This window comes from Heloderma suspectum, chromosome 9 (genome assembly GCF_057233095.1).
Source record: "Heloderma suspectum isolate Gila_16-S chromosome 9, 16-S_ref, whole genome shotgun sequence".
NCBI lineage: Eukaryota > Metazoa > Chordata > Lepidosauria > Squamata > Helodermatidae > Heloderma > Heloderma suspectum.
The window spans coordinates 5774686-5787567 of NC_139466.1; the positions used below are offsets into that span (position 1 = coordinate 5774686).

Below are 12882 nucleotides of genomic sequence, written 5' to 3' on the forward strand. Positions count from 1 at the left end.
GCCCATCAACTGTTGCCTCCTGGATAGTATTGTATTTCTATTTATAGCTATTTCCAAATTTGCATCTATACATATAAATTAGTATATGTAAATGTTATGCAAATTTGTGTTTTTTGTCCTCATTTTGGTGATTCCTAAGTGGCCACCCTAGTCATACAAGTAATACAGGAAACAAAAATAAGAAGTGAGGTGAGCAATTATCGTTCTGTTGCTCCTGGCACTACTTAACAGTTAGAATGAAGTTGGAGTCAAAGGATGAACAATGAAGTACCAATGTTTGTGGGTGGCACCAAATTATTTATTTACTTAATCAATTTATATACCGCTTGCCATATCAAAAGATATCTCTAAGTGGTTATTAAGGCTGTGAAAAGTTATAGGAGTTGTGAAAAAGGGAAATTCCGTGCCAAGGATGATTTAAAAAGGAACTGAAAATAAAACTTCCAGTTTCATAATGCCTTTGTATAAATGGATGGTATGGCTGCATTTCAAATGCCTTTTACCATTCTGGATACTCTATTTCGACAAGAATATCACAGCATTAGAAAGGGTGCAGAAAAGGGCAACTATTGATCCAGGGGTGTTTGGAGCATTTTAGTTTAGAAAACTAAACGGAAGCAGGAACATAATATAGGTTAATAGAATTATGAAGTATAGAGAAAGTGGATAGTAGTTGTCCCCCCCCCCCACCCCCATGATACTAGAATGTGGAGTCATCCAATGAAATTACCTAGCAGTAGATTCAGGGCAAACAAAATAAGTACTTCTTGTACTTCTTCACACAGTACTCAATTAAGGTATAGAGTTCACAGATATTGTGACAGCTACTGGATTATAGATGGCTTTTTAAAAGGTTAGCCATGAAGTCATTGCAGGCACCAACTACACATGATCAGTATAAAAGGATTTCAACTACAGCATCTTTGACAAAACTGAATGTTTTATAAACATGCTAAGGAAGGAACATCAAGAGACAAGTTTGTAGAAAAGTGGGTTTTATTTATATCATACCGGAAGACAAACTTCAGTAATAAGGTCAACCGTACGTCTTATTTTCACTTGTATAATGATGCTGACCTAGCCTGGCCCTTGGTCTGATGTAGTAGAGCTCTGCTTATATTGTGGCCTTCAGCCTCTCTGCTGAAATATCTGCTCTGACAAATGAATTATTCTTTTTTTACTCTTTTCTGCTCTAAGTCACCTCATTTTGAAAATGCCAAATGCTTTATTTTTCTTGGCCTTTGGGCTCTAATGCCAAGTTACTACGGCAACCACATCTTCAGGTTGTATATCTTGATAACTGGGCAGATAAACTTGATAAACTCTTTAAATGCAGCTCTGACTGGAGGCAGTAGATAAGAGTAGGAAGTAAACTGCTTTGAAGTCGCTTGTTCAATATGCTTCTGAGCGCCTTACGAAGGCAAAGCTATTTGCAGAAGATGTACCGTAAGATGTATCTTGAAGTGAAAACAAACTGTGCATATTGTGTTGATTTATGTTTCTATCACATGTCTTGTCCTGGTTTATTCTGTTTTTTATTGTAAATTTCAACAAAACCATAAAAAAGGAGAAAGAATATAACTACATGATTTAAATGTATCAGTTTCAAATGCTGTAGATGAAGCGTGTGTATGTATATCTGCCTAAATGAGAAAATACATATATATACGTCATGTTTAACAATAGCCTAAAAGATATGCAGTTTCCATGCATTTAACCCCTTTCGGTGGATAGGGTTCGGCCATAAGCCGGCAATCCTAAGGAAACGTATTTGGGCTTACTTTCAAGGAAACAATTGGGTTGGGGTGTAAGGCAGCAGCGATCACAAGCGCGCGTGCAGCTCAGCCCTATCCTATTCCTTGGGACTAAAATCCTGTTGTGCTTTCGAACTGTGGTACTGTGGTGCTGGAGAAGACTCTTACGAGTCCCCTGGACTGCAAGGAGGTCCAATCAGTCCATCCTAAAGGAAATCAACCCTGAGTGCTCATTGGAAGGACAGATCCTGAAGCTGAAGCTCAAATATTTTGGCCACCTAATGCGAAGAGAAAACTCCCTTGAAAAGACCCTGATGCTGGGAAAGACTGAAGGCAAAAAGAGAAGGGGACGGCAGAGGATGAGATGGCTAGATAGCATCACGGATGCAACGAATATGGACTTGAGCAGCTTCCGGGAGAGAGCGCAGGACAGGAGGGCCTGGCGTGCTGTGGTCCATGGGGTCACGAAGAGTCGGACACGACTGAACAAATCCTGTTGATTTTAACGGGAAGGCTTAGGTGCACCCTTCCGAGGGAACTCCATGGGATTCCCTTCCGACTAGACATGCACAGGATCGCAGCCGCAGCTGGGACCGCAAACAAGGCCCGTTAGACTCAGCAGGGTTTACTTCGCAGGAAGGAGGAAGGGCTGGGCTTTGAAGTCGCGAGCGTCACTTCCTCGCAAAAGCAGCAACGAGGCAGCGCCTTGCTTGCAAACGCAGCCCCGCTGGCCTCCCCGGAGCAGGCTGTGCTTGGGAGGATCGGGGCGGCGAGGCTCTTCCGGCGCCTGCTCGCTGCGCGCCCGGCAGGCCGCGCCTGCGCCGGCGCGCCCCTCCTCTCCCAGGCCCTGGTAGCGGCGCCGCCGCCGCCTCCTCCTCCTCCTCCTTCTCCAGTCCCGGCTGTGGGCAGCGAGGAGGAGGAGCGAGCCGGTGCCCGAACTATGGCCACCCTGGCCCAGCTGCTGCGGCGACGGCAGTGCTGCTGGGGCGGGCGCCCGGGCCGCCCCGAGGCCGCCCCGCAACAGCGGCTGCTCGGCCTGCTGCTGATGGCGATGGCCGGGCTGGGCGCCCGCTCCGAGGCGGGTGCGCAGGCGGAGCCCCTGCCGCCGGGCATGGCCCTGGAGGAGGAGATCGTGTCCGAGAAGGCGGCCGAGGCGAGCCACCGGCAGGACAGCGCCAACCTGCTCATCTTCATCCTCCTGCTCACCCTCACCATCCTCACCATCTGGCTGTTCAAGCACCGCCGCGCGCGCTTCCTCCACGAGACCGGCCTGGCCATGATCTACGGTGAGTGAGTGAGCGGCCCCGCCCCGCCCCGGTAACGCGGGAAGACCCGGCTCCAAAGCCCCGCGCGCCCCCGCCCGCCCGGTGCCTGAACACCGAAGGACCCGCCCGCCGCCGCCGCCGCCGCTGCTGAGGAGCATGGGCAGCTGCCTCGCGCTGAGCCAGACCCTTGGTCCATCCAGCCCAGCGTTGTCGACACTCGCCGGCAGCGATGGCTCCTCTGCCCCAGCCCTATCTGGAGATGCCTGGGACCGTATGCATGCAAAGCGGGTGCTCTCTCTGCCACTGAGCTACGGCCCCCTGCCTCAGCCGGTGAGCCGTCCTTGCGGTCGCACTGGTTTAAATTGCACGCTGTAGTTTAGGGGCAGCCCGTCCACACGGAGCCCACCCTTTAGCGGGAGGCCCTTTGCAGCCCGCTGTGTCACTTACCCACTGGATGCATGTGGCCCTACATATCCGTAATCGTGATCGTGTACGTCGCGCATCCAGTGAAGCTAAGTGATCACCCACAAAAGCTCAGGCAACAATACATTTATTAGTCAAGGTACCACAATACCCTTTGAGGCTTACCTATATATTTAGAGGCAGTCCATCTTGCTGCATATAAAGAACAGGTAGGGCTACTGTTGTTGTTGTTGTTCAGTCGTGTCCGACCCTTCGTGACCCCATGGACCATAGCACGCCAGGCCTTCCTGTCCTGCGCCCTCTCCCGGAGCGTGCTCAAGTTCATATTCATTGCATCCGTGATGCTATCTAGCCATCTCATCCTCTCCCGTCCCCTTCTCCTTTTGCCTTCAGTCTTTCCCAGCATCAGGGTCTTTTCCAGGGAGTTTTCTCTTCGCATTAGGTGGCCAAAATAGTTGAGCTTCAGCTTCAGGATCTGTCCTTCCAATGAGCACTCAGGGTTGGTTTCCTTTAGGATTGACTGATTTGACCTCCTTGCAGTCCAGGGGACTCGTAAGAGTCTTCTCCAGCACCACAGTTCGAAAGCATCAATTCTTCGGCGCTCAGCCTTCCTTATAGTCCAGCTCTCACAGCCATACATTACTAATGGGAAAACCATAGCTTTGATTAGACGGACCTTTGTCGGCAAGGTGGTGTCTCTGCTTCTGACTATGCTGTCTAGCTTTGCCATACAAACAAGTAGGGCTACTGCTTTCATGCTGTTTTGTGAGCTTTCCAGACAAGGCATTTTGCCGACAGCTATCAGGAACAGGATGATGGAGTGGAAGGATATTTGGTCCTAACCAACAAGGCTCATCTTACATTCTTACCCACCCTTTCATCAAAGGGCAAACACGCACCCAATTGCTGAGCCACCCTTCTGATTATCTGTCATTCACCCGATGGGACAAAACCCACCTATCCACCCTTTGCGTTCTGTCATCAAAAGACATGTGAGCACCTCTTTTAGAATTTAGAATATAACAATCTAGAGGCCGGCCCAGCACCTTAACAACTAGAGAGAGCAACTTTTACTATAAAAATGCAGAGGCCCTGCAGGACTCTGAAATCCTGGGACTTATTTTTGACTGTCACAGTCAACCTCCACAAGCATGAAGGAATTGGTCTCCTGCTACCTGAAATCCTAGGAGCCTAATTCACCGAGTACTGAGTCTCCTTGATGTATATCTACCTACTTAACAACTGCCTCCACCCCAAACTGAGCGCTAAGCCACATCTTCATCTTGAAATTGAGGCCTACTTATCACCAGCCACCTGTCATCTGTCTCATGCCTTCATCCGCTTTGTGCTTACACTGGCTTCAAGAACCCTTAGCACCCCCAAACTATTAATTCCCATCCCCTAGGCCACCTCTACTGTTTCAGAGATTACTATATCACAGTTATCTTGATCCACCTGATTCTGAATACATATATGTTTCATCTGAAGCTACATTCTGACAAGCTTAATGTACAATATAAAACTTCCTTATTATTTTTCCCCCCCTGTGGGTAGTGTATGGTCTTCTGGGAGTAATGCAGCATCTTTGTTAAATGTATCCATTTGTTTATTTCTCCGAAAGCCCCATCATAGAACTGGTTTCTTCATGGTGGCCATATCTGTTAGGGAGGATATTTGTAGCACATTTACTGCCTGATCCTATTAATATTTACTTAGCAACAAGCCCATGAGCTTGTGAGGCTTATTTCAAAGTATGTGTGCATAGGATTGCAGCTGTAACAGTACGTAAGATGTGTTAGAATCCTTATCTCAATTATTCTCATCAGTAATCGTGAAGTACCTCTCTTTTAGTCCCATTTTACAGATGGGAAACTGAGACTGAGAGATTGAGACTTTCTGAAGGCCAATAAGTTTAAGTCCAGATCTCCCAAACCCAATATTCTAGATGATGTTGGCAAGTGTGTTCTCTTTTCAACATAGAAACTTCTTGATTTCAGCAGAGCCTGTAATGTGTGCACGTATCTGAATGGTTTTGTCTTCATTAGTGTTGGCTCATGCTGCGTACTAGTGCTAACCTGCTCTTCCCTCCCACACTTCTTCAATTTTTTTTTAGAGAACTAAAAGGAAATTCACAGCAATTCCCTCTTTGCCTCTCCAGTCCATGACTTGGCACTTGCTTCTTTTAGGAGGTGGTCACAAGAATGATGTTGGGAGATGTCAGAGCTTAATCTCTTCAAGGAGAAAGCTGATTGCTCAACAAAAACAAAAAAACAAATAGTTTAAATTTAAATAGAAGTTTAAATTATGTAGATTCCCTGGTCTCAGACTTTCAAGTAATGAGGCTTAGTACATATGAATTGGACTATTAAGTTAATTTATTTTTATTTTATTAAATTTATTAATCGCCCATCTGGCTGGTCACCCAGCCACTCTGGGCGATGTACAACATACAATAAACAGTGTAGGACTGGGAGCCAGGAGATCCGGGTTCTAGTCCCCACTCGGCCATGGAAGCTCACTGGGTGACTTTGGGCCAGTCACAGACTCTCAGCCCAACCTGCCTCACAGGGTTGTTGTGAGGATAAAGTGGAGAGGAGGAGGATTATGTACACCGCCTTGGGTTCCTTGCTAGAGGAAAGAAGGCGGGATAGAAATGCAATAAATAAATAAATAAGTTGTAATTGAGCAAGCAAACAAAATCCTGGTTATAAAGAACTGTCAGGTGGTATCTGCCCTCCGGCGCACACTTGAGTGATGTGCTATATTTTTAGAGCAGGTATCTCAACACACACCTGTATTGCTATCTAGAAGGTTTGAAAGAGGTGATTATATCTTCCTTGCCATTCTAGTACTTGCCACATGGACATGCTTTCAGGCTGGGGATGATGTAATCTAGCACATCTGGAGGGCGCAGGTTGTGGAAGACTTGATTAGACTGCTGAAGTCCCTGTTTGAAGAGCTTGTTGTTAGGAACCTGCCTTATACTGAGTCAGATCATTAATCCATCTAGCCCTGTATTGTTGACACTGACTGGTAGCGGCTCTCCAGGGTTGCTGGCAGGAGTTTTTCTAGCCCTACCTGGAGATGCCGAAGATTGAACCTCAGACCTTCTGCACTGTTGTTACTTTTGAATAGTTCGCTAGGTATTGATTTCATGTTCAGGTGTGATGTGTTTCAGGTTTTCCCTGAAAGTGAAGTGAAGTTTGTAAATGAGCACAGCTAAACTTCGCAGCAAAGCCAATTTTCATTCATGTATTTAAAAAATATAATCCACCTTTTGGCACTAAGAAGGGCCCCCAAGGTGATATAGAAATAAAACCCTTGAAAAAATTTAAACAGTAGAACAGATTAAAAACTGTTATTTTAAAACTAAGAGAAGCAATGTCATCATATTTAGTCTTTCAGGTCATGTTCATGGGTACAGCTATGGAAAAGTTGTACAAATAATTAATTCCTGCATAACCTTTGTCTGCCTATAAGGTCTGAACTATAGATCAGCCCTGGGTGTGGCCCCAAGAGTATGGTAGGGATAGAGTAGGGGATAGAGCAGTAGGGATAGAGCAGGGTGGCTATAGGGAAGCTTTTGATCACTAGAAGTCCTGCCTAAAGCCCCATTAATGTTTTTAGTCTTCAGTAGATATTTCCTGTGTATTCATTCCCCCTCCCCCTCAATGCTAGCAACAGCTATAAACCTGTTTCTTTCTCTCTTTAAGTGAGGCTAAATCCTGGGTGGTGTTCCAGTTTTTGTATTGCTTAAGTGCACAGAGCATTGCTTTCCCCCCTCTTTTCGTAAACAAGGTGTTCCTTAGGCCTCAAGCAAGAACAGGGTTTCTCGAGCCCTATTCCATTCTCTTTCCTCAGGAGAGCAAAGATTCTACCCATGTTTTCAGGGCACAGAGTCAGGCAAAGAGACAGGTGTCATGGAAATTTCCTTGGCTGGAAGCCAAGTCTTTTAACACGCCTCTGAACTGTTCAGATTTGCTCAGGGCCGCAGGAATCAAACAAGCCAGATTGCAGGATGTATCGGAGGGGCTTCCCAGCAAATCGGTGCCATCAAATGGAATTCTAGCTTGTAGGAAAGATTCAAATATGAGAAGCAAAGCAGGAAGATCTCCTGAAACCAGGTGCCAGAACTGTGACCGTAACTGTTATTTTAAATGTGGAAGGCAGGCTTGTGCAATGAAATTGTTGATGTAGGATCTCCCTAGAAGGTTGAAAGAGTGGTTGAGTGCAGTCTTCTTTATAGCAAGGAAGCAGATTCCTCTAGGCTGCAGGAGGAAAGGCTATGTCTGCTGCTTCCTGTAAAACAAACCTCAGAATCTTGGTGACAGTCCTCTGTCAGCAGACTATAAAAGCCTCCTTGAATCCAGACTTCTTCACTCCTTTATCCTCTCTTGTTTACTCTTCTCGTCCTCCTTTATCTCCCTCTCCCTTCTACCTCCTAGTAGATCTGTTATGCAAGATAACATCTAGGGATCTGCGTGGGTTTGTGTCATGTGAATCCCAAGGCCTTGACCAGGCGTTATTCTAATTATTTTTATGAGGCCTTAAAGTGCTTGAGTGGTATGGAGTTATAGTCCAGTCTTAGTTCCAAGGAGTCTGTACTTTCATCAGCTATACTCTTTTTTAAACAACTAATGTTTGCTATGTGCATACATTACTTTTTTACTTGTACACGTTAAAAGCACATGAAAAGGTCCTTTGAGTGTAAGATACTGAGAATTTGCAGCCTTGAATTCACAGTGGCTACAGGTTGTGATGGTTATATGTTCCCCCCAGTATCAGAGACTGTGGACCATGAGCAGGAGGGTGCAATTGCACTTATGGTCCTACTTGTGGATTTCCCACAGGCAGCTGGTTGGCTATTGTGTGAACAGAATGCTGGACCAGATGGATCCTTGGTCTGATCCAGCATGGCTCTTACGTTCTTAATGCCTCAGCTTAAGTTGGCAAAAGCTGCATGATTGTTTAAAGTTACTTGAATAAACCAATACATAGGTAATGTGATGTGGTTTGGAATGACTTGTCACACACAATGAACGACCAGCAATCATATATTCAGTTTATACATTTTAAAGAATATTTATATAAACGGATTTTAAAATTGAAATGTTTCAGCGTAAGATGTCAGTTTCAGTCGCAAATGGGACTATAAACTGAGCCAGAACCAATCAGGAATAGACCAGGCACAAGCCTTGGAGGGGAACAATAATTAACAATCAGCACCTATGTTAAACAACCAATCAAGCTGCATGAATAAACATCCTGGCTTGTTCCATCTTATCCTTCACGTTGATATCGGGGTTCAGTTGATCAATAAACATGGCCTCCTTAATCTTTCTTTTTTGGAGGCTCCGTTCAATTGTCAGCACAGAGATCTTAACTTGGGCTGGACTTCCAGCATGTTTCTTCCTCATATGAAGGGACCATAGTTTAGCACATGTTTCATTATGCTGATTGTATACTAATTATTTGGCCATGGCAGTTGCTTTAACTAACCACTAGCATCCTGTATTCCTCTTTTACAGGTGTCCTGGTGGGTGTTGTCCTTCGCTATGGCATCCACATTCCCAGCGATATCAACAATGTGACCTTAAGCTGTCCGGTGCAGACAAGTCCTGCCACTTTGTTGGTCAACCTCAGTGGGAAGTTCTACGAGTATACCCTGAAGGGGGAAATCAGCTCCCATGAACCTCATAATGTTCAAGATAACGAGATGCTCAGAAAGGTGAGCTGGTTTTGGAGTTATCTGCCCCACTGAAAGGACCTTTGCCCTGGAAAGGTACAAATGAGTTGTCCTGGCTTTGTTGGTTTGGCCCCAGCCTCCCTGTGGGTCCCAATAAAAGCAAGCCAGAAGCCTGGTTTGTTAGACTTTCTTACGTTTCATCTTCTGACCTGCTCTGCTAATGTTCCCTGAATTTCTTCCCAGCTTTGCCTTGTCTACTCCATGTACTTCATATAATTAGCCCCAAGCACTATCTATTCCATCTCAAATTTGCTAGCTAGAGTTTCCAGTGAGGAAATTCCCTAATCCCCCCCCCCCCCCGTGCACATGCATACATGCACGCACATCACATTTATGCACTACATTATGCTTCCCAATTCCCACCTTCAGTTATGCCCGAGGTAGGATAATCTGTTTGGATTAATGGGAGATTTTTCTTGTGAAATCACTTCATGCTCCCAGATTATAAAGTTGGGATATATAAAATTTGGTCCTGTGAAGCTGTTTTGTTTGCTAAGATGTAGTTATATTCTTGTTTTAAAAAGCACTTAGTCAAGCAGTGAGCTTCATATTGCATTTGTCTAGGTCTTTCTTACCTGAATTTTCATTCTTCTTTTCTTAATAAAACCCTACAGGTGACATTTGATCCAGAAGTATTCTTCAATATCTTACTCCCTCCAATTATATTTTATGCAGGATACAGCTTGAAAAGGGTACGTTCTTGTTCATTTCAATCCTCTTAAATATCTGCAATATGGAAATACATTTTGATGTTTTGTATAGAAGCTGGGGGGAAAGACATAAAAAAGGAGTGGGTCAGATATCTTTTAAAGCTGCAAAATTTGCACAAACCTGTCTTGTGACTAAGAACAAGGTGTTCCTTAGTCCTCAATATATCCAGATAAATATTTTGTTGTTGTTGTGCCTCTGTTTGGGATCGAGGAGGGCACAGAACACCTCAGCCTGAGAGTGTTTGAGAGGGGCCCAGTACATGGGCAAGCGGAAGAAGTCTGCAACTTGACCCAGCTGGCTTCACTTGTCAATCAGCCTCTGCATAAAAGGCAAGCCTCAAACCTAGTTCAGGTGCTGGAAGCAATTGTTGATGCTCATCCATAGCAGAAAACATTCTTGCCAGCTCCTGAACCCAGCTCTGATTATTCTCAAAACCAGAATGACTGCGACTATTCTTCAGTGCATCCCTATATCTGGTTTTGTTTTCCTTGGCTTTGATTGATATTCTTGGCTTCTTGACCTTGGACTATTTAATGGCTAACACTAGCTGCTGCTTATTGCTTAAGTCAAGTAATTTATGACAGTTATTATGTAGCATTTCCTTATTTGTATAATATGTAAAGCCTCTCACAAAACAAGTTTATAGCTGCACTATACTGACCGTGAAAAAAATGAAATAACACAATCATGGGGAATGAAAATATTTTTGGAATAGCATATGGGAGTGTGGGCAGGGAAGAAATATCACTTTGAACTTGATTACTGAGAGCAAACCAATGGCCCCTAGATGGCATCTGCAGTACCATAGGATGTTGTGGATCTCCTCCTCCAAGGTCATAGACAGAGCTACGAGCATGGAGATGACAATCCAGTAGTGGATTGTAGTTGTGTTCTTGTAAGAGAAGTCGGAGAGTGAGAAAAGGGGGCGTGTTGGTGGGCAGGGAGGCAAGAGAAGAGGCCAGGATATGGCCTTTCCAGTCCCTTCCCTGCCTACCGAAAGGTAAGTTAGCTAGGCAGGCTCAGAGGCCCATCTAGCTGCTTTTCATATTTTAAATGGAGGAATGGAAGCCAAATCACCTCCTCTCGCCCTGCCTGGCTCTTGCTGTCAGGGCATAGGATAGGTGCAGGCTCTGAACTTGGAACCCTCTGCCTATTGGGAGTGCATCCCATAGGAATGTGCTCTAAGTGTCATAACTGGACATGTATTAGACCCAAACTGATATCTGCCCTGAGAACAGGTATTACTGTATAATATTTAATATATGACCTGTTATGATAAGGTGCGCTTTGCCGTAGAGTACATAACGGATGTAAATAGTCACTACTTTTTTATATTGGACAAAGTGAGTTGTCATCATTGCAGAAGGACAAACAGGCCTGGTTCACAAATCACAACAACCCAGGGTTGTTGTTTTTTTAAACTCTGGGCTGTTGTGAATGAGTGAACATGCTGGTACATGCTGCAACCCTGGGTTGATCTGACTGGCCTACAGTGAGTAATAAAACTTTTAGAAGTTCTTATGTGATTTCTCCTCACCGACATCCACGGAGTTCTTGTGTTAAATACCAGGCTAGGAAAAAGTAAAGAGCATTTGCAGTGCTTGGTAAAACTGCAACAGTCTGTTGGGAAGGCAAAAGTTAAAGCCTGACTCTCTAAGAGCAGGGGACCCATTGCACACCTCTCCCAACCATGTCATCCTATTATTTTCTTTTTCTACTGGGTAGTGGACAGTCTGAATTAATGGGTAGATTGCACATTTTGGAAGAGGTAACCAGGAATTCATTTGACAAATATTTGACCGTTGGCTTTGGAACATTTGTTCCTAGCATTTTAAGGTAACCACAGACACTTCCTTCTTTTTCTTCTAGCGGCACTTCTTCCGAAACCTGGGATCCATCTTAGCGTATGCATTTCTTGGAACGGTGATCTCCTGTTTAGTGATAGGGTGAGTGTTTTTGCTACATTCCTCAGGGCTTCTAGAAAATGTATTTATTTGCTGCATAATAACTTTCTGGGTAGTTCACAAAACTAGGGTTAAAATAATAAAATATAATAAAAATATGTAAAAAAATAAAAAAATGAAAACAGCCGCAGTATAAAAGTAACATAAAAATGGTAGAGGACAGCAGCAGTGCAAGGATCTAAAAAACTCAAACACACTTTTAAAACTGAAGGACTAAAAATCTTGGAAGAATGCAAAGTTATTCACCTGTTGCCGAAAAGAACACAACATAGACACCAGGTGAGCTTCTCTGGGAGGTCATTTCATTACCAGGGCACCACCAGTGAAAGGTCCTCTCTCTAGTAACCACTCATCTCACCTCATTCAGCAGGGATACCTGGCGAAGTGCCTTGGAAGATGACCTTAAGGTCTGGGTAGATACGGGAGGATGTTTCCTCAGGAGTGGGTTGATCACCACCATTTTCAAAGAGGCTGGTACCGCACCCTCCCTGAAACAGGAATTTATATCCTTCTGGACCCAGCTGGATAACCCCTCCCTATTTAGATGTAATAAGCCAATAATGGGAAGGGGCAAGCATACAAGTGGTTTGCCAGACTTGACCAAGTATCTTGTCCATGACCAGATGGTACTCTGGACACCTTTGTTAAGGGAACGCCATTAAATATGGAGTCTTTAGTCTTGATGGGTGCGAGTGACATAATCTTCAAAATGTCTCGTGAACTCGTCACAGCGTGCTTCCATTGTATCTCTCTCAGGATCAGATTGCAACAGACATCTAACCACTCATGTTGTCCAGCTCTGTTGGATAATATGGAGAAGATGCAATGGTCGTGGAAAAAGCCTTTCTTTGTCACTACCACTGCTACAGAATAGGCTTTGGTCAGGCCTAGCATGGGGTTTCCTCCCTCTGCGTTCTAACTGTTGCCCATCTTGCTTCATTGCAAGTATACCGGCTCAGGTGTATACCAAGATGCTGTATGAGCTCTGCATAGAGGGGGCGGGCACCTGAGCATGACTG

At 44.8% G+C, this 12882-nt stretch overlaps 1 protein-coding gene across 1 annotated transcript in view; it reads left to right on the forward strand.

The window, feature by feature from the left end:
• The first annotated feature begins 2400 nt into the window (after nt 1–2400).
• The window catches only part of SLC9A6 (solute carrier family 9 member A6), a 46105-nt gene continuing 35623 nt past the window's right edge, over nt 2401–12882 (forward strand). The window contains exons 1-4 of the mRNA XM_084813599.1: nt 2401–3040; nt 8971–9170; nt 9803–9880; nt 11769–11845. Coding sequence (XP_084669725.1) covers nt 2695–3040; nt 8971–9170; nt 9803–9880; nt 11769–11845 — 701 coding nt within the window. The 5' untranslated portion in view covers nt 2401–2694. The remainder of the gene's footprint in view (nt 3041–8970; nt 9171–9802; nt 9881–11768; nt 11846–12882) is intronic.